This window comes from Venustampulla echinocandica (assembly GCF_003357145.1).
Source record: "Venustampulla echinocandica strain BP 5553 chromosome Unknown scaffold_1, whole genome shotgun sequence".
Taxonomy (NCBI): Eukaryota; Fungi; Ascomycota; class Leotiomycetes; order Helotiales; family Pleuroascaceae; genus Venustampulla; species Venustampulla echinocandica.
Genome location: NW_022474206.1, coordinates 5,219,958 through 5,244,816, shown reverse-complemented (window position 1 = coordinate 5,244,816; position 24,859 = coordinate 5,219,958). Strand labels below are relative to the sequence as shown.

The 24,859-nt window shown below is 48.9% G+C and overlaps 9 protein-coding genes across 9 annotated transcripts; 5 read left to right on the top strand and 4 right to left on the bottom strand.

The window, feature by feature from the left end:
- Nucleotides 1-615: 615 nt before the first annotated feature.
- On the bottom strand, nt 616-1,320 carry BP5553_04233 (uncharacterized protein; the record flags this gene model as incomplete). Its single annotated transcript, XM_032012856.1, has 2 exons — nt 616-910; nt 965-1,320. The coding sequence occupies 2 exons, from the start codon at nt 1,318-1,320 to the stop codon at nt 616-618; spliced, it is 651 nt and encodes a 216-aa protein (XP_031872549.1).
- A 557-nt stretch (nt 1,321-1,877) lies between these two features.
- On the top strand, nt 1,878-5,119 carry BP5553_04232 (uncharacterized protein; the record flags this gene model as incomplete). The annotated part of the gene is made up of 2 exons (XM_032012855.1): nt 1,878-2,748; nt 2,793-5,119. The coding sequence occupies 2 exons, from the start codon at nt 1,878-1,880 to the stop codon at nt 5,117-5,119; spliced, it is 3,198 nt and encodes a 1,065-aa protein (XP_031872548.1).
- Nucleotides 5,120-5,979: 860 nt separating this feature from the next.
- BP5553_04231 (DUF1774-domain-containing protein) lies at nt 5,980-7,032 on the bottom strand (the record flags this gene model as incomplete). The annotated part of the gene is made up of 4 exons (XM_032012854.1): nt 5,980-6,216; nt 6,265-6,664; nt 6,727-6,949; nt 7,017-7,032. 4 exons carry the CDS (start codon nt 7,030-7,032, stop codon nt 5,980-5,982), a joined length of 876 nt encoding a protein of 291 aa, XP_031872547.1.
- Nucleotides 7,033-8,664: 1,632 nt separating this feature from the next.
- BP5553_04230 (Peptide hydrolase) lies at nt 8,665-9,952 on the top strand (the record flags this gene model as incomplete). Its single annotated transcript, XM_032012853.1, has 3 exons — nt 8,665-8,853; nt 8,923-9,666; nt 9,719-9,952. 3 exons carry the CDS (start codon nt 8,665-8,667, stop codon nt 9,950-9,952), a joined length of 1,167 nt encoding a protein of 388 aa, XP_031872546.1.
- Nucleotides 9,953-10,541: 589 nt separating this feature from the next.
- Nucleotides 10,542-11,766, top strand: BP5553_04229 (Uncharacterized protein; the record flags this gene model as incomplete). Its single annotated transcript, XM_032012852.1, has 3 exons — nt 10,542-10,827; nt 11,031-11,508; nt 11,577-11,766. The coding sequence occupies 3 exons, from the start codon at nt 10,542-10,544 to the stop codon at nt 11,764-11,766; spliced, it is 954 nt and encodes a 317-aa protein (XP_031872545.1).
- A 2,002-nt stretch (nt 11,767-13,768) lies between these two features.
- Nucleotides 13,769-14,122, bottom strand: BP5553_04228 (uncharacterized protein; the record flags this gene model as incomplete). Its single annotated transcript, XM_032012851.1, has 2 exons — nt 13,769-13,929; nt 13,993-14,122. The coding sequence occupies 2 exons, from the start codon at nt 14,120-14,122 to the stop codon at nt 13,769-13,771; spliced, it is 291 nt and encodes a 96-aa protein (XP_031872544.1).
- Nucleotides 14,123-14,964: 842 nt separating this feature from the next.
- On the top strand, nt 14,965-19,250 carry BP5553_04227 (uncharacterized protein; the record flags this gene model as incomplete). The annotated part of the gene is made up of 8 exons (XM_032012850.1): nt 14,965-15,022; nt 15,129-15,721; nt 15,848-16,040; nt 16,092-16,392; nt 16,442-17,308; nt 17,378-17,640; nt 17,691-18,191; nt 18,262-19,250. The coding sequence occupies 8 exons, from the start codon at nt 14,965-14,967 to the stop codon at nt 19,248-19,250; spliced, it is 3,765 nt and encodes a 1,254-aa protein (XP_031872543.1).
- A 696-nt stretch (nt 19,251-19,946) lies between these two features.
- BP5553_04226 (Calcium-dependent phosphotriesterase) lies at nt 19,947-21,312 on the top strand (the record flags this gene model as incomplete). Its single annotated transcript, XM_032012849.1, has 4 exons — nt 19,947-19,997; nt 20,047-20,084; nt 20,142-20,879; nt 20,946-21,312. The coding sequence occupies 4 exons, from the start codon at nt 19,947-19,949 to the stop codon at nt 21,310-21,312; spliced, it is 1,194 nt and encodes a 397-aa protein (XP_031872542.1).
- Nucleotides 21,313-22,160: 848 nt separating this feature from the next.
- BP5553_04225 (uncharacterized protein) lies at nt 22,161-24,557 on the bottom strand (the record flags this gene model as incomplete). Its single annotated transcript, XM_032012848.1, has 3 exons — nt 22,161-23,595; nt 23,653-24,102; nt 24,151-24,557. 3 exons carry the CDS (start codon nt 24,555-24,557, stop codon nt 22,161-22,163), a joined length of 2,292 nt encoding a protein of 763 aa, XP_031872541.1.
- Between the last annotated feature and the right edge of the window lie 302 nt (nt 24,558-24,859).

The following is a 24,859-nucleotide window of genomic DNA, read 5'->3' as shown; positions in this document are numbered from 1 at the left end:
CGAACATATAGTGCACGCCCCCAAATGGCGAAGGTCGAGATAATAGCAGCTGGTCTCGAGTGGAGCTGGTAGCTATGACGAGAAATTGGTAGCCTTTTGCCGAGTGGAATAAGCTATAGGCGTTTGCACTGTTAGGAGTGGCAAAATGGAAACACCCCCAAGCGCTTAACTTGTGCCATTAGGGTAGGACATTCCACTTCGTATACTGTCGGCTCCCAGCTAGCAACGAGGCATCCTCAGGAAGGCATCATTAGCCCTAGAAACGTGACTGAATCACCAGCCTTGAACCACGGGATGGCGACTTCATTCAAATAGCGATAGGCCATCGGACGCCGTTCAGCAATGCATGGAACCAGCCTCGTAGATTCAACCAATTAAAACGTATAATTAGTATCCCTTTCTCTAACTTTAGACCGTGTCTTGATGCCTGTTAAAGTCGTGCATTAACTTTGGCCCATCTTCTTTACGGAAGCAAACTGTTCAAACCGTTTTTTTAAATATCGGTTCCAGGCTCCTCAGAGGAGTCGTGAGCAATTTTCTGTGCGCCACAATGTGTCTTCCGGTTCCGTAGCTACTGAATCCCATCGGCCATTCTTCAACCCGTTGTATTACATTTCAATCGCCAATCTGTTCTCCCCGTACATGCTCAGGAACCTCAACCACGCCCCCGCCAAGATGCGGCTCATATGAAATACATGTTGCAGTAGCATAATCCCCATCGTGACTGATACTAATGGGCAATAACTGCCCATCCTTGGTCCAATCCCCAGATTCTCCTCTGACAAGGGCTACTGGGGGTTGAGAAGCTGTAATTCCAGCAGATGAGGGTGTGCGTCTGATAATGTCGATGTCTCGGTAGGTTAAACGGCGAGAGTGGTGTGCTTTGATGACGGCTTCTTTGGCTGCAAATCTGAAAGGAATAGGTTAGCAATGAGGCTGGGGAAGGGGGCGGGGTGATGCATACCTCCCAGCAAGAAATCCCGCAGTTTTCCATATCTCTGTTTCAATCTGCCCAGCAGTCCTTTGTTTGATCGGGCTCTTGAAAGCGTTGTTCAACTTCACGTCCCTTCCAACATCCCTATCCCCACTAGCATCCCCCAGCAGAAGTGCATCTTTACATGGATGTCCCCCAAGCTCCCTCCATGCTTTGATAGGAGTCTCAATCCTCGTCCAATGCCGCGCAAACTCCTGCTCAGCGAGAATTCTACGCGAGAAACGTTTGACGGAACTGCCGTTATTCTTAAGTATGATCCGGCGGATGCGAGGAATGTGGCATATGTCAGTGCCAACGCATATAGGAAGTGGGAAAGGGCGGGGCATATTATGTGACGGGTTGGGCGCTACATGGTGGCGAGGGGCGTTAAGGAAGAGCACAGGAGGTAGGTCGGCTACCTAACCTCCACATGTTTGCAGGCTCAGCGTTATTCGCGATTAGTGTTACTAAGCCAGGCTTATCGTAACGACGTCTGACGAAGTATATTCTTTTTGACTGCTTACTCTATAAAAGTGCATATCACTAGCCTAACTGTACACACAGTCACAGACCAACGTTGTAAACCCTCTTTCAGATCACTCGCAAGAGTGTGCTTTATCGGGAACATGCATAAAGATGCGCCGCATCACTGGCTACGCAGGCATCTAGCCAGAGCTCTCCTGCTGGCCCATCTTGAGCCTTTTCCAGAAAGCAGTTAAAGAAAGCTCATAACCCGCTCGTGGCAATGAGCTTTCCAAGTCTCACCTCTTCGCAGACGCTCTGGGTAGTCAACAGCACTGTGCGCATCCTCAATCACTTGTGGCAACATCGTGTAAGTTCAAAAACCGACTCTCGCTATGTTGTCAAATGCTCATCACTTGTTGTAGTACATTGACGGCCTATCATGCTCAGCACCAAGACTGGCTCTATCGTTGGCCTTATTTCAGGCGTGATTTCAATCATCGAGGCAACCAAAACCCTATACGATGTCACCAAAGATGCGAAAGATCAGCGAGAGGCATTTCGCCAGGCGGCGGCACCACTGCCACTAGTCATCGAAGTCCTCCACAGCGCGAAACAGAGAGCACAGACTCTCGACGAGGTGGCACAAGAGACATTGGAGCCTATTCTGGAGTCATGCAAAGCGAAGGCTAAAAAGCTGAAGAAAATATTCCAGAGGGTTATTCCGAAGGATGACGACAAGCAGTACGACCGATACACGAAAGCCCTCGATGCATTGGGGAAAGGAGATAAAGTGGAGTATTTGATGGAAGGGCTATTGAAAGATATCCAAGTGCTTGCATGCGAGACGCTGATAGGAACCGCTACCGATGCCCAAGTGAAAGAGATCGATGAGGCTATCAAAACGATGAAGGAAATGCCTTCACTTGCAGCCGAAGATGAAGCTGAGGGCTTCGGTATGCGTCTCGGGAAATATCCATATAGCAACATGTTCAGCATGCCCCGTTTCAGGCATTTGGTCCCTATCGGGGACTTGGGATCAAGCGATCAAAGCGAGAGCCTAGTAGGATTTTTTAACGGTGCCCAAGTGAAGGAGTCCGAAGAGGCGATCAAGGCAGTAAAGGAACTGCCTTCCCCTCTTACAGATGAAGCTCGGGGCCTTGATACGAATCTCTGGAGCTGCGTTAACATCAATAAACCACGGAGGGATATTGTTCCGAATTACAATGATGGTGGGTTCACAAATGAATTCCTAGCTTTACAAATGCCGCTGCTGACCGGTTTATCCCCGGAGCAGATCATTACTGTCGGCGGTATCTTTCCGACACCCAGACCCAGAACTATCTACAGGACCTAGGGACGACTGATCCCCGGGACGACAAGAAGCGTATCGAGAAGACAAATGGTGGCGTGCTAGAGAACTCGTATCGCTGGATCCTTAGCAGCGCCGAATTCCTACGATGGTGCCATGACAAAAGTAGGCTGCTGTACATCAAGGGCAATCCTGGCAAAGGCAAGACGATGCTGCTCTGCGGCATTGTCAACGAAATGAGCCCCTCGACAAGATTGAGAGACAAGGATTCAACTACGCTGCTGTCGTACTTCTTCTGCCAGGTCACCGATTCGCGCCTAAATAATGCGACGGCCGTGCTCCGCGGCCTTATCTACCTGCTTATCGACCAGCAACCATCGCTTGTCTCGCACGTGCTGAAGCAGTACGGACAGGGGGCCAAAAGACCCTTCGAGGGCCTAAACGCCTGGAAGCCTTTGTCTGTGGTCTTTGAAAACATTTTGCAAGACCCGGGCTTGAAAAGCACCTACTTGGTCGTTGACGCCCTCGACGAATGCGAAACAGACCTGCCTAAGTTTTTGAATCTAGTTGTTCAAAGTGCCTCAACATCCTCTCGCGTCAAATGGATCGTGTCAAGCTGTAACAAGCCTGATATCGAAGCGCAACTGAGACTTAACGATACTCAAGTAAGGCTTAGCCTTGAGCTTAACTCAGCCCATGTTTCTCGTGCTGTTAAGATGTTTATCGATTTCAAAGTGTCCCAGCTTCCATTCATCGTGGACGATAGTACACTACAAGAGCAAGTCCGAGATCAAATATACGCTAAAGCCAATGGGACTTTTCTGTGGGCAGCCCTTGTTTTGAAGGAGCTAGAGCGTGTGGAAAGCTGGAACGTACTCGATGTACTTCGGGAATTTCCGCCCGAGTTAGACCCGCTATACGAACGGATGATACGACAGATTCAACCACTGCAGCGCAATGATCCTGAATTATGCCGTCTCGTCCTTTGCACTATGGCTCTCTCATACCGCCCACTTCTCCTCCTCGAGTTAGAGACCCGCTCTGGTCTGCCTAAGCAAATATCCAACAATCTTGAGAATGTTAAGCGGGTTGTTGATAAATGCCGCTCGTTCCTCACCATGCAGGAGGATCACGTGTATTTCGTTCATCCATCGGCAAAGGACTTTCTACTTGGAAAGGCACTTAACGAGATGCTTCCTAGCAGCACCTCCGCCTTGTCCTTGAATCCTGTCGGTGTAGGGAGGGCAGCAGAGCGGGAAGTTGAAAACTCTAGCCTTCCTAACATACTATATCGACTTCATTTGGGTATGCTTCGGCTTCTACGACCCAGGCTAGATGCTGGACACCGACGACTAGAATGGCAATGTAATTGCGGTATGCCGCTCTATGGCGACTTTCGAGGTGACAATAATGAAATTGATAAACTTGTGATGGAGATGCAAGCCCATGGATTTCTTGTCACACAAAGTGGTCACGGAGCAACGCGATTGCTAGCAGACTCCAGACAAACCACTGCATCAAATTCTGCACCCCTAGCCCCTCCGATATCCAACACGTCTCAGGCAACACGGAGCTCTTCTATCTATACATCTCAAGGAGTTGGCGTTATGCCAAACACGACTGTCGGTGGTATCGATACAGCAGCCTTTCAGTCAACATCTACGGGTGCGGGTCGAAAATTCGTGGCATTATGTGTCAGCAGCGGCCCATTCAAAAAAACTTACGATGAGGTCGACATATCCTCCATCCCCAAGGATACCCAGATGTTCCGTGGCTTCAAACTGGCATACGAAGCATGCCGCAGCTCTCGCATGAACGTGATCAGAAAATGGCTCATCAAACCAGTTAATATTAACTACACCCAATTCGCAGTCGGAATCCTTAAACGCGTCTACCCTATCGCCGGCCCCCCAGATTGTACGATTTGCGCGCACGCGGAGAACAAGGATGACCTAGTTGACATGCGTAGATATGAGCGTCAACCTGCTGCGTCGTCTCTCACTCATCCTCCCATTCCCCCGGACCTATTTTTCCACTTGTGGGAGTGTCCGAGGGGGTTTACTCCGGCAATGCAGTCGATGTGGCTTAATCGCCTGCCGACGAAGCTTTATGAGAAGCTAGATAAAGTATGCCTGGGAACACGGCCAGATGGTGAAATCATTCTCGGGTGGGGCGTCTTGGTCATTGAAGGTATAAATAAGCGGAGTGTCTTGCGATGGACTGGAGGTATACTTGCACTTGCTATAGTCATCTCTACGGTCTACTCAGCTATAACGGGCGATGTGTCGTCTGGGTTTGCGATTGGTGCTCTTATAGTAGCATGCTGGGCGGTTTTCGTAACATCACTTTGCACTGAGTTTCAAGAAAGTTAATTGTTGTTTAGCGGGGCTCGAAAGAAGCAGTCTCGGCATCGCGGTTATTAGAATAGGGTTGGATTTATTCGGTAGCAGATCTAGGCAGACTAAAAACCGCCGAGTAACTTCTACTATACAAGGGATAATATCTATTTAGCTACCGTAGCTGCAAGCCAGGCACAGCAAGTCAGGTGACTTTAAAAGAGGGAAACATTACTTGTATCGCCGACAAAGGTGCACAAAGGGGGACGCTTCCTTATATAATACTCTTACTCTATATTTTAGCTTTATAATAAAACACCATTGTAATAGTAATTAGAGTATAATAATACTAAACATTTTATTTAGTCCCAAAGTAAAGCTATTCGCGAGTCGTTATCGTACCTTCATTCTATACGCTATCTACGTTTCAATCCTAGAGGCAGAAGCTCAGTTTCTACATTCAAAGCGCTTTATATATTTCGCCTTCTGATTTCCCTCCTTAATAATAGTAAAAGGAGGGCAGTTGATGCGTTAAATCTTTCTCAATACTGAATGCTTTACTACTGTATGTGTTGCAGGATCCAATATAGATTCGAAAAATCGGCATTGAATAAACTCCATGATACCGCAATTGCTACTATAAAATATGAAGAAGAAAAAAACGAATAAACTCCATTTCTCCTGCAACCAATCCATAGCCCAAAACGACCCGATCCAATATCCGAGCGGAGTGGTATCGACACAAAACTCTGGCTTTGACAAATATCACCGATTATATAACTAAATGCAGCGCATCGCTTCTTAGCCTCCAATGCTCTTCGCCACCCCATTGGACATCACCGCCAACCGCCCATTTGATAGTAACTCCAGCGAGTTCTACTAAGATGCCATTTTGTTTACTGGTCGTCCAATAGAGGTGCTCTCTCTTGGTCGGTCGAGACCGCGGCACCCTCTCGTCTGAAGCTCAATTCCTTGCCGAGGGCAGTTGGGACGGCGATGCCTAGGGTGGCTAGGAAAAGGACAGCCATAATTGTGAAGGCAAAGATCCACTGGAATGCGATGATCTTGGAGAAGAATTGACCGACCCCGAGGGATGCTGTCAGGATGCTGAGGGCGAAACCCATGGTATAGTCCTAGAAAATGTAAGCAGAAAATTTATCCAAGGAATATAATGGACCAACCTTATACGCAACGAGGAAGAAAAGTCCGTAGACCAAGATACCCCAAATTGCAACATTCGCCAAAATCCGAGCTGCCAAGTTATGGGCACCGAACATGATGGCTCCATTCCAGTACAACGCAACAAAGGTCCATGCCAGAGGTCCAGATGTAGCGCCGATGTGAATTAATCTTGGCGCCGTGCCATGACGGAAGTAGAGAGACGACAGGTTGAAGAAGTTGATCACCAAGAGAACCTCAGCCGAGATGAAGTAGCAGCGGACGAACAGCATAACGAATCCAAAGTGCAGGAGATTGTTGAGTATGAAGTGGCTTCCAACTCCCGTTGCAGCTTGGACGCGAGCAGCATCACGCGAAAATAGGTGCCAGACATATGCGATTTGGAAGACAAATAGCGCCAGCCTTTAATAACAAATTGTTAGCAGTGGGTAATGCTGTACAATGGGGGATACACAATGGCATACCAGTAAAGGTCCACGATGAGGAAGTTCAGACTGAATGGAGTTGCATAATGCCTGTTTTGTCCTGGAATGGTATGTTTATAGGCGGCCTTGTCATTGTGAGGGGAGTGGCAATTATAATAGCCGGTGGCAATCACGCTCAACAGCCATGTTATGACGGACAGGGCTCTGTATGTCCAGAGGGATTGTGCGGAATAACTCTCCCGCTTCGCGAAGGGGTTGAATGCTAAGAGGTCGTCAGAATATTGCATGTAATTCGAGGTCCCAGCGAGAAGCGCTCTCGGAGTTCTTACCCTCAAAGCCGGCCATGCCGAAGACTCCAGGAGTTTATGTCGGATGGACGAGCCGGCGGGATTCTGAGGGGACTTTGCGTATTCCGGATTGGGCGGAAGTTTAAGTGAAGGTAGTTTCTGCGAAATGTTTAGTCCAGGAGCGTTGAGGGTTGTGCACACAAATGGTTCCTAGGAGAGGGGGAGGAAGACGGAAATTGGGATAGAGAAGGGGAGGCGGTGCCAATATAACATGGAATCCAGTCCCGTGTACGAAGTATGCAGGTATCAGTACGGAGATGGCAAAACTAACTTACATGAGACGAGGAGGTGTTGTCGAATTGTTAGTTGTCAGTTGGTTCGTGGGTGAAGACAAATGCAATCAATGGAAGAAGAGGAGGATGAGGAAGAAAAATGAGACGATGGAATGGATTGCCGGTATAACAATGTACGATGTAGGGTCTCAGCCAGGCCATCCGGATTCCAACAAACGAAACGCGGTGTTGCGGATGGCCGTTGATGTGACGTCGTCAGGGAGTTCAGCCAAGCGGGCAATCCCTACCTGGTGCTGCTGCTTTCCCTCTCTCATCCTATCAAGTATCAAGTCGACTCGCCACCACCGCTACCCCGCGGCCCAAGGTTGGCATGGTGGTGCACTGCATCTGTGTCTGCATCTGCGTTTGCGTCTGCGCCTGGGTCTGAGTCTGCGTCTACCAGTCAGTGGTCCATGGCGGCACACGCGGGTTTCGAATTGCGAGGAGGGGGATCAGGAGGAGCGAGGGACACTCCTCTGCTACGACTAGAGCCTACCTAGTTGTGCTTATTAGTGACGCTTGAGAGCGCGGTGCAGTGACTGACTGGCTGGCCGTACCTCCGGAGTAGGCTGCCGTGCGGTCACTAACGAGGAGAATACAAAGCAATAATATAATACACAGCTCGATTGCTTCCTACGAGCGAGTACTCCCAGCACTAGCACTTGGACGCAGGAGGCAAACGCGGGGCACAGTCGAGGGACAAGGTCAGCTGCTTGTCCAGTACCTCTAGAGTATATACAGAAAGTGCTTCGTAGAGAGGTGAGCTTGGATCTCCCGCAGTCCCACCTAGCTGATATCTGATATAGGGATAGAGGTGCAACGCAGAGCAATGCAAAGGAATGCAAAGGATCAACGATCACAACGAAAGTACCTACAGTACCTAGGTACCTATCGGTACCTACGAAGAGAGCAAGAAATCCCACTCCGTCTGAAGTACCACCTCGTACCGGTACAGTGTGCAGTGGACATCAAGATGCTCGCGTCTCCACCCCGGATCCGAGCCGACCCCCCGGAAACGTTGCTACGAACGTGGTCCGAGCACGGAGCATTCGCCACTGGCAAATAATGAGCCACGCGTCCAGCCACACCTCCACACCTCCACACCTTGACACTCCCCACTCCAGCCTCGTCGGAACCCCCCAAGCCCTCGGCTCCGAGACCGCATTGTTGTGTGTGGCCTTGTCTCAAGATGCTCGTGGCAGCAACCAGCCTCCGCGGGAGTAAACAGTGCTTATTGATCAATCCATGACACTCGTCCGCATACACAGCACACTCCGTACCACGCGCAGAACCACACTCTCCCATACCCAGACCGTTCTATTCACATCCTATCGTCGTAGCTATCGCCGCTAGAGACCATGAAGCTCGCAACATTATCCGCCGTAGCTCTGTCCGCTGCAGTCGCCAGCGCACGCTTCGTTGAACAGCACGAGTCGGACCAGGTTATCCTCACCACAGAAGTCGCGGACAACGAGCAATATCTGATCGAGCTTGCGCCAGGGACGACACGATGGGTTACCGAGGAAGAGAAATGGGAGTTGAGAAGAGTCAGTACAGCCTCCAAGGGGTTCGTTCCTCTGCTAGAGGTGGCCAGCTAATCATCGTGCTTTTCACAGAACGGCCAGCAATTCATGGATATTACCGATACGCCCAACCTTGGAACACTCAGAACAGCCTCGAAGAAGGAGGTCAAGTTCCCCAAGAAGCCAGTTCTGCATAAGGAGTTGGCCCCAATGATGCAGAACCTCTCCAAGGCGACTATGAAGGCAAACCTTGAGCATTTCACCTCCTTCCATACTAGATACTATAAGTCCGACTATGGTAGACAATCATCAGAGTGGCTGTTGGAACAGGTCCAAACCCTTATCAAAGATTCCGGCGCTGATAAGCATGGAGCACATGCGAAGCACTTCCCACATTCTTGGGGCCAGCACAGCATTATCGCAACAATTCCCGGCCAGACCAACTCAACTGTGGTTGTCGGAGCCCATCAGGATAGCATCAACCTGTTTCTCCCCTCCATCTTATCCGCGCCGGGCGCAGATGATGATGGGAGCGGGACGGTTACCATCCTGGAAGCTTTGCGGGTACTCCTCAGCTCCTCCAATATCATAACAGGAAAAGCGGCCAACACAGTGGAATTCCATTGGTATTCCGCAGAGGAGGGTGGACTCCTTGGCAGTCAAGCTATCTTCTCAGAATATGAGAAGACCGGTAGAGATGTCAAGGCAATGCTGCAGCAGGATATGACCGGCTTCGTGCAGGGCACGCTAGATGCCGGGCTGAAGGAGAGCGTTGGAGTTATCACTGACTTTGTTGATCCCGGCCTTACTGACTTCATCAAGAAGATAGTCACACAGGTAAGCACCCCCTTAGTTCCCTCCATCAAATCTCAGTCTGATCCGGGCCCAGTATTGTGATATCCCATATATCGAGACGAAATGCGGCTATGCATGCTCTGATCACGCGTCCGCTTCCAAGGCTGGTTATCCTTCAGCCTTCGTCATCGAATCTGCTTTTGAGAACTCGGCCAAGCAGATCCACACTTCAAATGATCTCATCAAATACCTGAGCTTTGATCACATGCTTGAGCATGCAAAGTTGACTCTAGGCTTAGCTTATGAGCTGGCCTTCGCTAAGTTATGAGTTAGATAGGTTTATATGTTTTGTTTTTCTTTCCGAGCGACTCTGTGATCGTGTGCCATAGAGATAAAGACAGACATCTGTATAACACCTCCTTTATTCTCAGCTTGCTTTAGTGCAATGGGTTGGGGGACAGATCTAGATATTACACTACCTTCGGGGTGTAGAACCCCCTACTGTGAATCATAGCCTCACCTGTCACCTAAGGTATCCCATAGCTACATACCTACCTAGGTAGGTATGTAACCATTTATATATATGGCTACCTAATCTCCGCTCGAATCAATATCCCATGGCAATATGTCTTGCATTCCGTGAGCCATTCAGCGTAGCATCGCACACAGTCAGAGTCATACTTTCCACGACCCCTATTGCTGGCTTCTGATTGGCCAATTTTCCTGACATACTCGCAGCCGGCTTATCGCGAACACAATCTCCCGTATCCGAACCAACTCTGACTCGCACCTCGCGCACTTCAACTTGAACCGTTCATCTCATGCATATAGAGAGGATTCCCTTCTAAAGGTCATCGAAATCTTAAATACAGTACTCTATATTTACCAGCTTAAAGATAAGCCCACTATACAGTCCAATGGCTATCTACTCGTCCGTCCCTCCGCCCGAGCAGCAAGCTCCCCTGTCCAACGCACAATCCACCACCGCGACGATCGATACCCTCAATGCGCTTTCATCGCTCTCCATTTCTCCATCTGCGCGCAGCACTGGCGTCACTCTTTCCATTCCTCTTGATGGAGCAGAGGTGAAAAAGAGGAATGTGAAGCCTGCGAAGGAGCCATTGAGAAGGGATAGTTTGAAGCGAAGGGATGCTCTTTTAAAGGGGAAGGAGGGAACTAGAAGGAGACAGAGATGGGAGAATGGTATGTGATTCGCCGTATAATGAATCATCCCCCTTCAAATTGCCGTTATCTGGTGTTTGGGATTGTCCGCGGCTACCTGCACTTGCATTGCGTCACTTCGGACTTTTAAGGGGACTCCCAAAGCCAGGGCCTTCTCCCAAAACATGAAGACAAAGAACGAAAGGGAGCTTCTGGCTAATCTTATACTCTACCAACCCAAATAGACCGCTTCCTCAACGTCCCTAATGCCCAACCACCCCTCCCCTCAGACTGGGAAGTCCGTCCTACCTACCCGGTTCACACAGTCCCCTATTATCTCGCGCCACTCTGGGATCTCCGCGCCGAAACCACCTCCTCGCGCAAATCCAAATCCAGCTCCGGCGATGAACAAAAAGGCCGGGTTCCGCAAGAGCTCAAAGCCAAACTAAAGCGCAGCAAAGGGGCCAAGTCCCTGCTTCAAGAACTAGAAGAAGAGGTGCGCAAGTTCGTCAGGGAATATGAACGGCAAGAGCACTTAACATTACATGGCGGAATGGAGGACGAGCCGGAAATTGACTCTGAAGACGAGGAGATCGTTTTTATCGGAAGGAACGGGAGAATGAGTGACGAGGTTAGGCAGGAGAGGGAGCGGGTGGAGGAAGTTTTGGAGAAGGAGAAGATGATCTGGGAAGGCGCAGCTGACGACAGAGGTGCTGGTTTTGGGTACGTTATTTATTTGGATTTTTGTGCATTGGTAGGAAGCAATAGACTAGCTAACTGTTTTCTCCCAGACGATGGCTTGTCCACTCCATAGCCACCTACTATGGTCTCTCTTCCCGCTCTATCACCCTCGGAAATCCTGCACGCAGGGAAGCATACGTCGGAATCAAATCCAAGGAGATCAAGATGAAAACTGGTCGACGCATCACCTCCTCCTCTCTACAGGGAGAAATGCCGAGGCCCCTTTACGGTCTTATTTGACCTGTCTATTGCTGTCATTTCCATTTTTACTTCTTGTCCCCCTCCTTCCTACTTCCTACCTATGTATTGGGAATCGGATTCATTGGGGGGATGGCTATCAGTGCCCCTTCTGAGGGATTTACCAAATTATCCATCCGAGTTATCGTATCTATTTTATTGCTTTATATTTCGTTTTCCATGTGTGAAAAGATAGAGTATATATATGTAAAAGCATTTATTCTGGTTTCCTTGATACGGTGTAGTATACGGTGTAGTATACACGTATACCACATCATGAAAGAGAGCCGCTTTTCCCATTTCTTCTAGACTAGATCATCCCATTTTTTGCGCTCTATGCGCTTTCCCGACTATGGTGGGGTTGATTTCTGCATGTTCAGGAGAAAGTATTTGTATTTGGGGTGCTTTCTACCTCTAAGGGTCGAGTAAAGCTGGTCGCTTCTGCCGCTTCTATTCAGGCGCTGATCACTCACTTGACTCTCTAGGGCATTCAAGATCTCTAAGAAGTCGACCTAGCGTACAACGATCCATTTCTAACTCGAAAGGTATGTTGACCGTGTCGAAGATACTGATTGCGAAAGGCTGAAAACCGAATCCAAGGGGGCTTAATACAGCAAGGCCCCCCACAAAACCGTAGCCTACCCACCAAATCGATATTCCTATCGCGGCGAACAAGCTTATTAATACATTCTAACATCTAGCCTGGAGGAGTTCTTTCTAAAGTTCCCCCAAGGAAGCCGTTCAGCAGACTCGGCGTAAACGCAAATCTGATACGGTAGCAAAGTTGGCAGTTCTAGCTTTAATAAGCTTTGCGCAAAGGCAGCTTCAAATCTCGAGAATCGGGGATAAAAACGCCTGCCTGGGTGGCCGAGCATGAGCTGAAATTATTCGTAATAAATCTAGGTCTCTTAAAGTTTATAGCGATATATGTGGGGTCTAGGGAGGAAGAGAAAAGACGTTGCTGTATTTGGCTAAGGCCGCCTTTCTTTATCGCTTGAGCTCATATATCTCTACCGTTGATGGCAACGAGATTGGGGACAAACCATGAAAGGGGTACGTATAATAAGGGCGATTAAACCTGTAGTGGGCGAAATTACAGTGATGACCAACAAAAAGGGGAAACTCGCTTAGCCTTACGTTCCAACACTACCGCCTTTATTGTGCCACCTCCTTTAGTAGCGTGTCATTTGGCCTTCTGCACTTACATTGGTCTAGCTACTTAATATATGGTTCAGATGTGGGACGAATGTACTCACAGTTAAGGTTTCGCCTTTAGTTAAAATCCGATTACAAGGTACCTAGAATATGTTTACTAAATCTAGGATAGGGGTCAAGTGTAGGTAGGTACCCTCGCGTGAAATCTTTGAGGTGAACCTATCAACACTATTCTCAGTGACCGGAATGGCGAGCTCGGTAAGGTTAAGAACAGAGGTTTTATAATCATCATCATGGGCTCTCTCCCCGATACTTCACCTACATCTCGGGTATAACCTATATCTGGGACCAGCAGTGACGACAGCTCTGCCGTCTTTACAGTGACCGGATTTGGGGAAGGCAACATCTGGATGCTGATACGCTGGCAAACCCACTCTAGTCATACGAGATGAGTTTGCGAATGGTCAGAAACGGCATTCAGCGGATATTTGTGTGCAGTTAGTTATTGTTTTTATCGTCTGCGGATCGCATCGCTCTTATTTCTTTCCTATTTTGAACAAGCAAAGATTCTATTTACCGTGTTATAATTTGTTGTTTTACTCATGGAGTATTTCCATCAATCGATCAATCCGAGTACTCTTGGGCAATTGAATACTTGTGCCCGATTTACAAATCGAGGCTTAGTAGCTGACGCATTGTCATGCACATCGCTCACGCATACCCAGTCACGGTGGCAAATAGTGTATGTGAAGAATTTCATTGGATCCTTAATACTCCGTGGGCGCCTGCTTTGCTGTGTACATGTGGTGGGTGGTGGGCGATCATTCTTCCCCGATCATTCCGACTCTGCTCATCGTCCGCCGACTCTCATAGCCTTCGTCCTCCCACTGATACCATTGCGGACGTCAACTTGAGGATACAGCTTGAGACTAGCTGGGTGCATCGTGCCTAGGTCAGCAATAACCCTATCGGACTCGGATATCCGACTTTCAAATTTGGCAGAAGAGATATCTATCGGCCATAGTCTGCAACTTGTCAGTCAAGTCGAAAACGGTGTAAAGGGTGGTTACATACATGGATCGGGAGGCTGTGGCTTCGGCGCCGGTGGTGGCGGCGGCTGTCGTGGCTGTCGTGGTTTTATCGACCCGGCGCGTCCTCTGTTCCAATGACTTTTGCTAGCGAGCTCTTCTGAAATTCGATACATCATGGGGGTCACAATTAAATACAAAATAGAGCTGTCCGGATAGTCTCTGCCCCAGCTGCGATTTTGGTTGTCAGAAACCCAAGTCGGGTCGTCTTACAAGAGGGCATCGCGATTAATATTTATGCCCAGGACTCTAGGCATTTGCTACTATGGCATCGTTCTTCAAGGCTTCGCGGGCGGTTCCTCAGCTAACATTGCAAAAGCTCGCGCAAGTGTTCGAGAGAGGTACTACGTATAAGGAAGCCCCACGGCTGCGAGAGTGCGAGTCCTAGAGTTCGCGCCCAAATGAGAGGGCGAGAATAAAGTCGAGAGCGAGTGTTCGAACCGCCAGTATCCTTGTAACTGGGCCTCAAGGCCAGTTATTACGGGCGCTGTCGACATGTTAGCTGTGGACTACGCCTAGAAATAGGCAATTTTAGTAGCCAGAAACAAATGGTTCTTTTAATAAAGTTGCTAGGGGAGATACGGTACAGTTTTGTTTTACAACTAAGCAGAAGACTTCCAGTGGGGCATCGGATTATTATGTTCCCAAGCTGTTGAAAGCGCTGGTGACCCTTCAGCAGCCTCACCAACCAAAGGCGGCTGGCTGGTGGCTGCGAACTCTCGCAACCAATCAGTCCACAACCAGTTAATACGCCCATGAACCCGCGAACTCTCGCAGAAAGCCTCACCCCTCCACCATGCGGAAAGCCTTGCTAATAAATGTCTCACTAAACGACGTGGTTCCATGGTTGTGGAATGGCTACCGTGAGCATCTCAAGCAGCAAGTCTCCTTGCCCTCCTTCCAAGTTGCAAAGTCGCACCCGTCCTAACTTCAAGTACGAATCCAGCGGCAAGCCGTAATGGTCGACCGAAGAGATTCTTACTCTGGGCCCATAATGGAAAGGGACCCAAAGTTCCGTAAGTCTCAACATTTCAATATCATCGTGGAGACTTGCTGAGCCAAGCTCCTCATGTCTCCAGCCTTCCCGTGGCCACATAGGTGTTAGCTAATACCTGATTCAAGATAAAATGATTCTACACTACCACCAGAATCAAATCGGAAGACGTCTTATGAAGCATGACGCTATCCAAGATGGTCCCCTTGGTTGGGAGCGAACAATAACAAATATAACAGAGATAACCTGGCCACTTCCCACTACAATAACTGTAGTTGTTCAAGCGCAAACAAGTCTACAAGACTTTTGGGCGCTTTGGATATATATTTGCCTCCGAAATCTTCAATATAAGCTTTTTTTCGATCGCTCTAGCCTTATAGCAACTTCCAACCGGAGTCGGGGCACCGGAAGGTATGATGAGGAAGAGGAAGCAAAGGCTCCATCTTCCAGCGCAACGAAAGTCAAAAACGTCACACCGTCTTCCACTATATCATCTTATTCTGTCTCCCGACCATTAAAGCGACAACACGATAACAACGATCATAACGATGAGAACGGAGGAAGGCCACCAAAGAAATCTAAGGCTCGAGGCGATCTCACATCCTGCCTGCCAAGCAGCCACCTCTTTGCTTGTCATTTCAATAAATACGCACCATCGACGTATTGTGTCTTGTCCGACAATAAATACCGCGCATGTGCTGGTCCTGGGTGGGAGAACATCGTAAGCTTAAAGTAGGTTGACTCTCAAATCAACCATCAGGAGACTAACCTGGGAAGGAACCACCTGAAAGATATTCATAGCACTTCGTCTCGATGCGATACCTGCAATATATGTTCCTCCGATCAGACCGAGCCCGAAATTACATGCATGAATGAACAGGGCTACAACTGCGGGGGAGAACCATCCGGCGATGACGGGATCAGTCCTCTACAATGGCAGAAAATAAGTAAGCTCACGACGGACAAATCGGCTGCTGAGAGGAAGTGGTTTGAAATATGGACTATACTCTTTCCGAACTCGCCTTCCCCTGACCAACCTTGTATGTTCAAACGTCAATATCAGCTGTGTTATTGAATTAATTAATATATAGGGCATGGATTAGGGGCCGAAAAGTTGCCCAATTACCAGTTGGGGTCATCTAGACGAAGTCCTCGTTCGCCTCTGTCACCTCTTGATCGCGACCCGACATCAGCAGATAGCTTTGAGACTGTTAGCATGCCTTCGTCGCCTACCACACCATCACTTGTATCAAATAGCTCTTCCACTTTCTCATCATCTTCTATACAATCAATAGAAGAGGTTACTCGACCCCTCGATACTCGGCCCGAGCTGTTCTGTCAAAATTTCTTCACGTCCTCATTTGACTATATGCCTAGTATTGGTGGTGCCACGTATAGTTACCCGTCCCGCTCCAATATTACATGCACTGACCAATCATAGAGATCAGATCGATAGCGGCATAACCCTTGGGTGGACAGATTTCCTTCGTGGGAAAATGCCTGGCAATCTTCTCGATTCAGAGATTTATGGCATTGAGTGGCATGAGTCACCATGTTCCTATCCCACATTGGCGTCTAGTAGTTTTACATCGCCGCGACTCCTAGAAGGTTTAATTTCAGAAACGGCGCCTCTAGATGCCAGAGATAATTTCTGCAGCGGCAATATGAAGCAAGAGGCTACGGTTTGTGCCAAAACACCTGTTGCCGATGAAGATAGCATACCCGTCAAGGGTCTGAATGCTGTGGAGGACGACGGAACAGATCTGTTCTTTGATCCCGGCACTGGGAGCCCTGTGGAGTCTATATATGAATACAACGCGATTCCGGATACCTTCGAGGCCATCGAGTCATCTATAAAGGAGGCCCTGCCAGCAGACCCAGAGATCGTGGCTCGACTAATCCCAATATTCAGAGAAAAGTGGAAAAGGGAAAACATCCCATTGTCTCCCGGTGTTATCAGCTGTGCCACATCAGATGACAATTATAGTCACTATTCAACTCCAAATACATCCTCTATTATAGCTTCTGGGAAAACAGGTTCTGATTCTCAACCGGGGTATAAACACCAGCTGGATAAACGTTCCAATGACGAGGACGGAGAGCAAGAGGACGAAGAGGGGCCACCAAAGAAGCAAATGAAATTTCGGGACCTAGGTAATGCTTATACAGGACCAAAATTTGCTTGCCATTTCCATAAGTACAATCCCAGGCAGTATTGTGTCCGTAAAGACCGAAATTTGTCCACGCCGGAACAAATAAAGTGGCGAATTTGTGGTGGGCAAGGCTCGAAAGACTTGCGGCACCTCATGTAAGTAGGAGAGCTGCTGGATATTTAACTTTCATATATGATCTGCTAGTGGTAGGCTAACGCAAATAGGGATGGCGATCTTAAGCACCATAGAATCCATGACTGCGAGGATTGTTTCCGAGAATTCGACACTGCCGACGACTACCGGAACCATAAGTTAGACAAAGCCTGCGACGGCACAAAGCCGATGCGGGGTCCTGGGAGAGATGGGATTGACTGTTTGAAATGGCGAGAAATCGAAAAAGTCAGAAAGTCCAAGAAGCCAGATGAGGAAAAGTGGATGGATATTTGGACCATTTTGTTTCCAGATACGCCTCGCCCAAAGGATCCTTGTGAGTATGGGAATCGTTTTTCATTGGCCTAATGAGCTAAAACAATGAAGTCACTTCTGAAGACGATGATGATACCCAACTTCCACCGTCCTCATATCGGACTGAGGAACTTTTGACCTCTTGGAGGATCTTCATTCGAGACGCTATAAAGAGTCAAAACTTCCAAGGGTACGACGCGAAGACATACCAGCTATGCGAATTGCAATTGCGTAATGCTTTGCAATTCGAGAATCAAAGGCTCTCGAGGAAGCGCCAGCCTTCTTCAATACTAACTCCCAGTTCTTCAGGAAGGCCTGCATATACCCCTTTCTCCGAGAGCCAATCTTCTATACATAACGCGACGCCATCTCGACATGTCCAGAGTATTGATGACGCTGAAACACCAGCTCCTAGCAGTACGCATGCTCGTCGATTCCCATCCCCTGCTGGACAATTGACTTCTGAACTATCTCCAGGCACCCCAGCAACACACCCTTACGATATTGAGCACCAGCGACATCAACCTGGGCTAAGAACTCCAAAAACTATAAGCCCCTTCGGCATCCCACCAGGTGAGCAAGTCTTTAAATTCCCAGCTTACGGTTGGTGGTACTTTCTTGCTAAACTTGAGAGAAAAAACAGAAACCCCATCAAATCAACTTTATGGAGAAACCACAACCCAACACCCAAGCGTGGGTCATTGGGCATCGGTCGATACAGGATATCCTCGGACCCACCAATTTGATTCGCATATTTCGCCTTCTGGTAACCCTTCTCAACGACGCTTGGCTTCTGCGACTGTACAACCTGTGTCACATTCCGGTCACGCCAGTTCAGACCAAGATGGTCCAAGGCAGCGTAACTCCTCCCCTGAGACACCCGCGAAAGAAGGTGTATATGTGAATCGAGGAGCCTCAACGAAAGCGTTCGAAAACCACGATGACAGGGCACTGATCCGGTCTCTCGAACAACGTCTCAATGAAATGGAGGCTAGGATGTCTGCCCAACAAGCCAAAATGGAAGCCGAAGCCAGGATGAAGGCAATGGTAAACCTAGGTCCTCATAATGTTCCCAACCAACATGAACATCTTGACCGGACTCTAGGTAGCCAGGGGCTCTACGTTGCCCCTCACAACCGTTCATCCAACCCCATACGCCGTCCAGTTTCTTCAAGCCCGCAGATCATGAGCAACTTTGGCTCTCCAACTCCGGCCTTTCTTACAAATGACGTTGCACCTTCACAACCACAGCTCTGGGGCACGGACGGGCAGGAGTCGGCATCTCTGCCACACAATCGTGTACCTTCGAACATTTCATTACCTTATATCCATTTAGAGAGCGGAGGAATTTCTGGATCCGTGGTCCACAATATGCCATCCAGTATGACTACAAACATGACTGGAGAAGCGTATCTGTATCCCTCAAACGCGCCGTCAACTAATACCGTTCCGTCATTTGTTCCAGGGTCTCAACAACAGTTGGTTTCAGGTGATGGCAATTTTTCAACGAGCATAAATGATCCAGACTACGATAGGTCGCTCTTCATACGTCAGGGCTGCGATCAAATATTTGGACCGGACCTTGAGGATGGAGATATGGATCCAAATTTTGGAAGGGAAAACGTTAATTAGATTTAAATCTAGAGAAGCTAATGTTCACCTGCCGTGCTGCTCTCGAAGCACTATCGAATTCATCACTTCGATAGCAAGGAATGAATACGTAGAGACGGATTGCCTTGGTATACTATATTTCCTGTATTTAAGAAGAGGGTGGTACTTTTATTCTAGTTATGAGTTTTGTACGACTTTATTATGAGCCTTTCAATAACTAGGTAGGTTTTTGCTTGCATCTGCTGGATTTTTGAAGTCGGCGAACTCTCCATTGGGCTATACTAAGTAGCTACGATGTACGGCCACGGCAATGTGATTAAATCATTAACCTGGTTTGACTACTAGCATTTAATTAAATCAAATTAGATTCCTCTGATCAGTTTGGCCTTATTCCTCATTCCAGCCGTTGGGTTACTCCGAAAGGTTTCCCGATTTTCGATTCGAGGGTTTCGAGTTGCACGTCCGCCGTCCTTAAATATATCCTTAAAAGTGTGTGATAGACGTTCCGACAGAATGTCCGCTATTTCTTGGCTGTTGAATCCTTTATTCTGCCTAAATAAGGCCTTGCTAATAACTTCTATCTTCTTTTTCTCTTCTTGCCGTTGTCTTTGGTCGGGGTGGAAAAGCTTGGCTCTGATTGCCAAGAGCATGTGAAGCTTCACCTCTGCCCCACCTTACTAGAACAACAACTGGTGAGCGGCAAACACAACATACAATATGTCGACGGTAACAAATAAAGATATACCTATCGCTCCACTGAAGGTCCAGGTAAGCTTTGTAGCCGCACCTGTCCCGTCATAGTACTAACAAATACAAGGTCGTCGACCGTCTCGCAGAGAACAATGGCAGCATCAAGTGCGCCCCCGCTCTCGACCTTTACAGCAACTCCCTCCTCTGACGAGACTACCACAGACCTCCCACCACCCCTCAACCTCAAGAGTCCGATGACGGGATAACTCTAATACAATACTCCGACGAGCTTGAAGCCATCGTTGGGCCGTCTCCAAAGCAATCCCTCCTCCTCTCCACCGCCGGCAGCAGCAACAATCCCTTCTTCCACGAAGCATGCGTCTACATCCCAACTCACGACGAGCTCTATATAACCTCCAACCTGCTCCAATCCACCACCACGGCTACATACCCCACAATCCTAATCTCACGCATAAGACTCACACGCTCGTCAACAGGTAATGGCATCGCTGCGCTGGAGTGGGCGAAACTCCGTCCCCCACACGGGATAGACATGCCAAACGGGGGCGTTAACTATAAAGATGGGATCTTATTCTGTGCACAGGGCTCCCCATCTGCCGGAACGGGGGGTCTATACTACATGCCTCGAAACGCGCCGCCGAAGCCAGTGGTGACGACGTTCTATGGGCGGGATTTTAACTCTGTAAACGATGTAGTAGTTTCAAAGAGAGATGGCAGCATCTGGTTTACGGATCCATGTTATGGATATGAGCAAGGGTTTCGGCGGAATCCGGAGTTGCCATGCCAGGCTTATAGATTCGATGTGAATACGGGGGAAGTGAGGTGTGTGGCGGATGGATTTCAGATGTGCAATGGGATTGCATTCGCACCGGGGGAGGATGTGGTGTATATTACTGATACGGGGGTTATTAAAGGGGATGGGGGGTTTGATTTGCGCCGGTACGTTCTTTCGAATCCTACTACAAGGAAATGGCAGCTTGAAAATAGGAATACTAACATATCTAGCCCCGCAACAATCTACGCATTCGACGTCGTCCGGCCCCATCTTAGATCGTCCATCCAAGATCCCCCATCCACCTTGTCCTCCGCACAGCCCTACCTCACAAAAAAACGCGTTTTTGCCTTTGCCGTCCAGGGTGTCCCCGATGGCATAAAATGTGACACCCGCGGCAACGTATACGCAGGTTGTGGAGACGGCATCGAAGTCTGGAATTCGGATGGGTGTTTACTCGGAAGATTTGTCGTCCCTGGAGGTGGGGGAGTAGCAAACTTTTGTTTTGGCAAGGAAGGCGAGATGTTTTTATGTGCGGAGCAGAGGCTCTGGAGGGTTCAGCTGGCTAGAGAAACGAGAGGGGACTTGTTGGACGGTTGATAGAGGCTTGATGGCTGGTCATTTAGGGTAAGGAAAGAGAACTGTTAGAGATATGCTTGAAACTCCCTAGCAGTAGAGAAGATCCTTCAAATGGCGTAAGGACCAGTCTAGTCGATTCGATTTCATCTTTCCTACCCACCGAGAAGGGATGGAAGTTAATTAATGACTAATGACCTAATAGCTCCCTGTTTAAAACAATCAACGAACCCCCTGCTCTAAGTTTCATGAAACGATCCTAGCTAATGGAAACATAAGGGCCAGATCAATCGGAGTAGGTCCTCTCAAGATAGGTAGGGCCCAGCAAATTTAATTGCTGGTGTACATGGTTTTTTGTTAGGGAATTACGCCGAGTTTTTCTCACCCGATTAGGTGCAAGACTCTTCAATTTGCTTACAACTTCAATTCTCACGTGCAGACTTTCCAAAGGAGAGTTTTTTTAGACAAGCTTACAGACTAATAAGTAATGGGTAACATCTGCGGCGTAGCCTAGGCTCCACGATGACCGTAGTTGGGGTCCCACCTAATTTTATACCATGGTAGGTAAGCCATCTTTCTTCTTAGGAGCCGTTACTGCAGTGTACTTCGTATATTAATTCTATCCAAAGACATGTCTACGCGACGGTCTACTAGTGTATAGAATCTCAACCATAGCCTACCAAAGCTAGCTTGCAAGGTCTGACTTACAAAGATCCATTACACCGAGCACCGATCATATCGATGCTACTTCCCTAAAACCGGCTGGTAATATATACATCCCTCTTTCCCATCCCTTATTTATATAGGCCATATATACATCTTTCTACATCCTCAGCTTCTCCTGCTTGCTCTAACAATGCCGACATTTGATATTAAACCTCCCCAAAGGTATTTTTCCTCTGAGGGCCGTCCCGCAACTCAACAGGTTTATGTACAACCGGCACGCCATTAGGGACCGGCTTCCGGCTGATAGGCGCCACGGCACTCCCACTAGCACTTCCTCCGTCTCCACCATCGGTATTTCCGATAGTTGATGACCGTCCAGACTGTCCCTCCAACCACCCACCGCCAATCCCAGACCAGCCAGAACTCCAGAAATCATCACCGCCAAGGTCTTCATCGAGAGCCGGTTTAATGGCGCGATTTAACCCAAAACTTTCAGTCCTCTTAGGGATTGTGGTTGATGGCGCTGGTGGGGGAGGTAGACGGGTCGAACGGACGGAATCCTCGCGGGAGAAATATGTGTTGGAGCTGTACATGGAGGTATCGCTGAATGGCCGCTCTTTTTGGATTCCAGCCTCATTCTGTAGGGGTTCTTCTTGTTCCCTTATCTGTTCTTGACTTTCTGTTCGTTTCCTCACGATCTGAGCCTTCTCTTGGGCAAGTTTTTGGATCTTCTCTTGCATGGTGGGGATTGTTGCGCGGCCAACGTTGGTAGGGGAGGCTCGTTGGAGAGTTTCCGCATTGGATGGCAGGCCGGTCTGAGTTAATGAAGCGGCAAGGAGACTGGATGTTTCGCTCGGCATGTTGCGGAAGTTAGGTGTCTGCGACCTTTCATGGGGATTGCGGCCCATATCATTCAGCGCTTCGCTGGAATGTGTTTCTATGAGATTCCCATGTGCCACGGGAACCGACGTCGCGGTTTGGACCATGCCTCTATCTTCGCCATCATCTTCGTCGTCTGACTGTTCGTTGGGATCACGGTGTGACCCGGCGCTTGCTTGCCAACTGCGAGAGAAATCATCGATTTCATCCACCAAGGGTTGCGTCTGCTCTGATGCTGTTACTGGCGATGGCTGATTCCGGGATAGCGGCTGGTAAGGCTGGTAAGGCTTTTGGACCTGGCCCGAAGTCGGTATGGTCTCGTACCCCTGAGCATCTGTGAAAGGGTTAGAGGCGGCTACGTCGGCGAAAAGATGGTCATTAGGTAACAAAGGATTATCGGCATAGGGATGGTTATCGTCGAAGCGGTGGTTATTATCGTAGAAACGATTCTCTGCAATGTCATGCTCGTCGTGGAAGCGACCACGGTTGGTTGGAATGGGTGGAGCGACTTCATCTGCAAAGGGGTTCAATCCTGCTACTGTTGAGAAGGATGGATGTCTCTGATCCATGGCCATGCCACCACCGCCTCGGTATGCCGTGTCGTAATGGAAAGGGTTGTGGGTTGAGGCGCCAGTATCGGGTCGCCCTGGCATAGGGGCAAAAGTCTCCCGCATCCCTGACATAGGGGAGACCATTTCATCTGGAGCATTATAGTGCTGTACAGGTTGGAAGGGGCTTGCAAATGGTTCGTTTCTCGTAGGTCTGAGTATACTGTCAGTATAAATGTGGCGAACAGGGAGCAGCGCAAGGGGAAATTACTCGAATAATGAATCGGGTCGCCGGCGGTTGGCAGCCTTTTGTCGCCGCCGCCAACACCAGACTCCAAGCAGGACAATTATCGTCACACCTGCCACGGCACCAGCAGTCCCTCCAGCGATTGCCCCAGTACTGGTACCTTTACTTGGTGCGCCTGAAGGCGGTTCCGAGGGTGCTGCCGCAACAGGGGAAACTTTGCCAGCTGCACCGCCTGTTTCAGACGAGAAAGCGTTCGCGTTCACGTTCGTCGGAGACACAGGTGTACCAGGACCGGCGCTTGGAACTGGCACCATTGGGCTGAAGGTTACCCCAGTGTATACGATTTGCATTCGCATATCAGTTGGCTGACCCTCAAATGTCGTTGCAACTTGGGCTGCTGCCTTGGGGTCTCCGCACATGTATTGCATATACTTTCCTGGATACGTGACCTGATAGCAGAGGGAATCACCCGCACTATTGGAAAGTCAGCTTGCAACTTGTCAAATGATGCTACTTACTCACCATGTGGTCACACCATTATTTACGAGGCCTGTAGTTGTCGCCCATCCAGCGCTCTTCTTATCAATACAGGTTGAGTAAACTCCTTGGATACATGGCCCCTCCGTCGTGCAACATCCCATCAGTGCGTGTATTGTATCATGAATACAAGACGACCCCGACGAGCATGCCACCGGCTTTGCTGACAGGCCACCAATCCATCCACAAACTGCCACATCTACTGAACCACCCCTCTTAAACAGGGCCGCTGGATCCGCAGGCGCTCCTGTCGGTCGCGGCGACCACTCATCAGGAGAATAAACAGCGGTCTGTATCGGCAACGCGAATGGATCGGCATGCGACAATCCAAGCGCAACTGAGAATAATAGAAGTAACGAGGACGACGGCATAGCAAAGACCGTGATAGCCATAGCGAGGAGGTTTGGAAGACCGACACGGCGAAAATGGGAGCTGGAACACGAACAATGGAATAGGGGACGACGATACAGTTTAAAAGCAGTTGTCACCTAGAGCTCTGCGAAGGTGTAGGGTAGGGGCTGCGGAGACATTTTTGATCACGAAGTACCTTGTACTAACATCCCATTTTCCCACCAGATTGACTAAGATAGGGCGCTGTACATGCTCGTACTTCGCAGGCGATTAGGAAATGGGCAGAAGGATCAACGAGAAACCAACCCATTGCAACCGTAGCGCACTGCCAAACCCGGTCAGC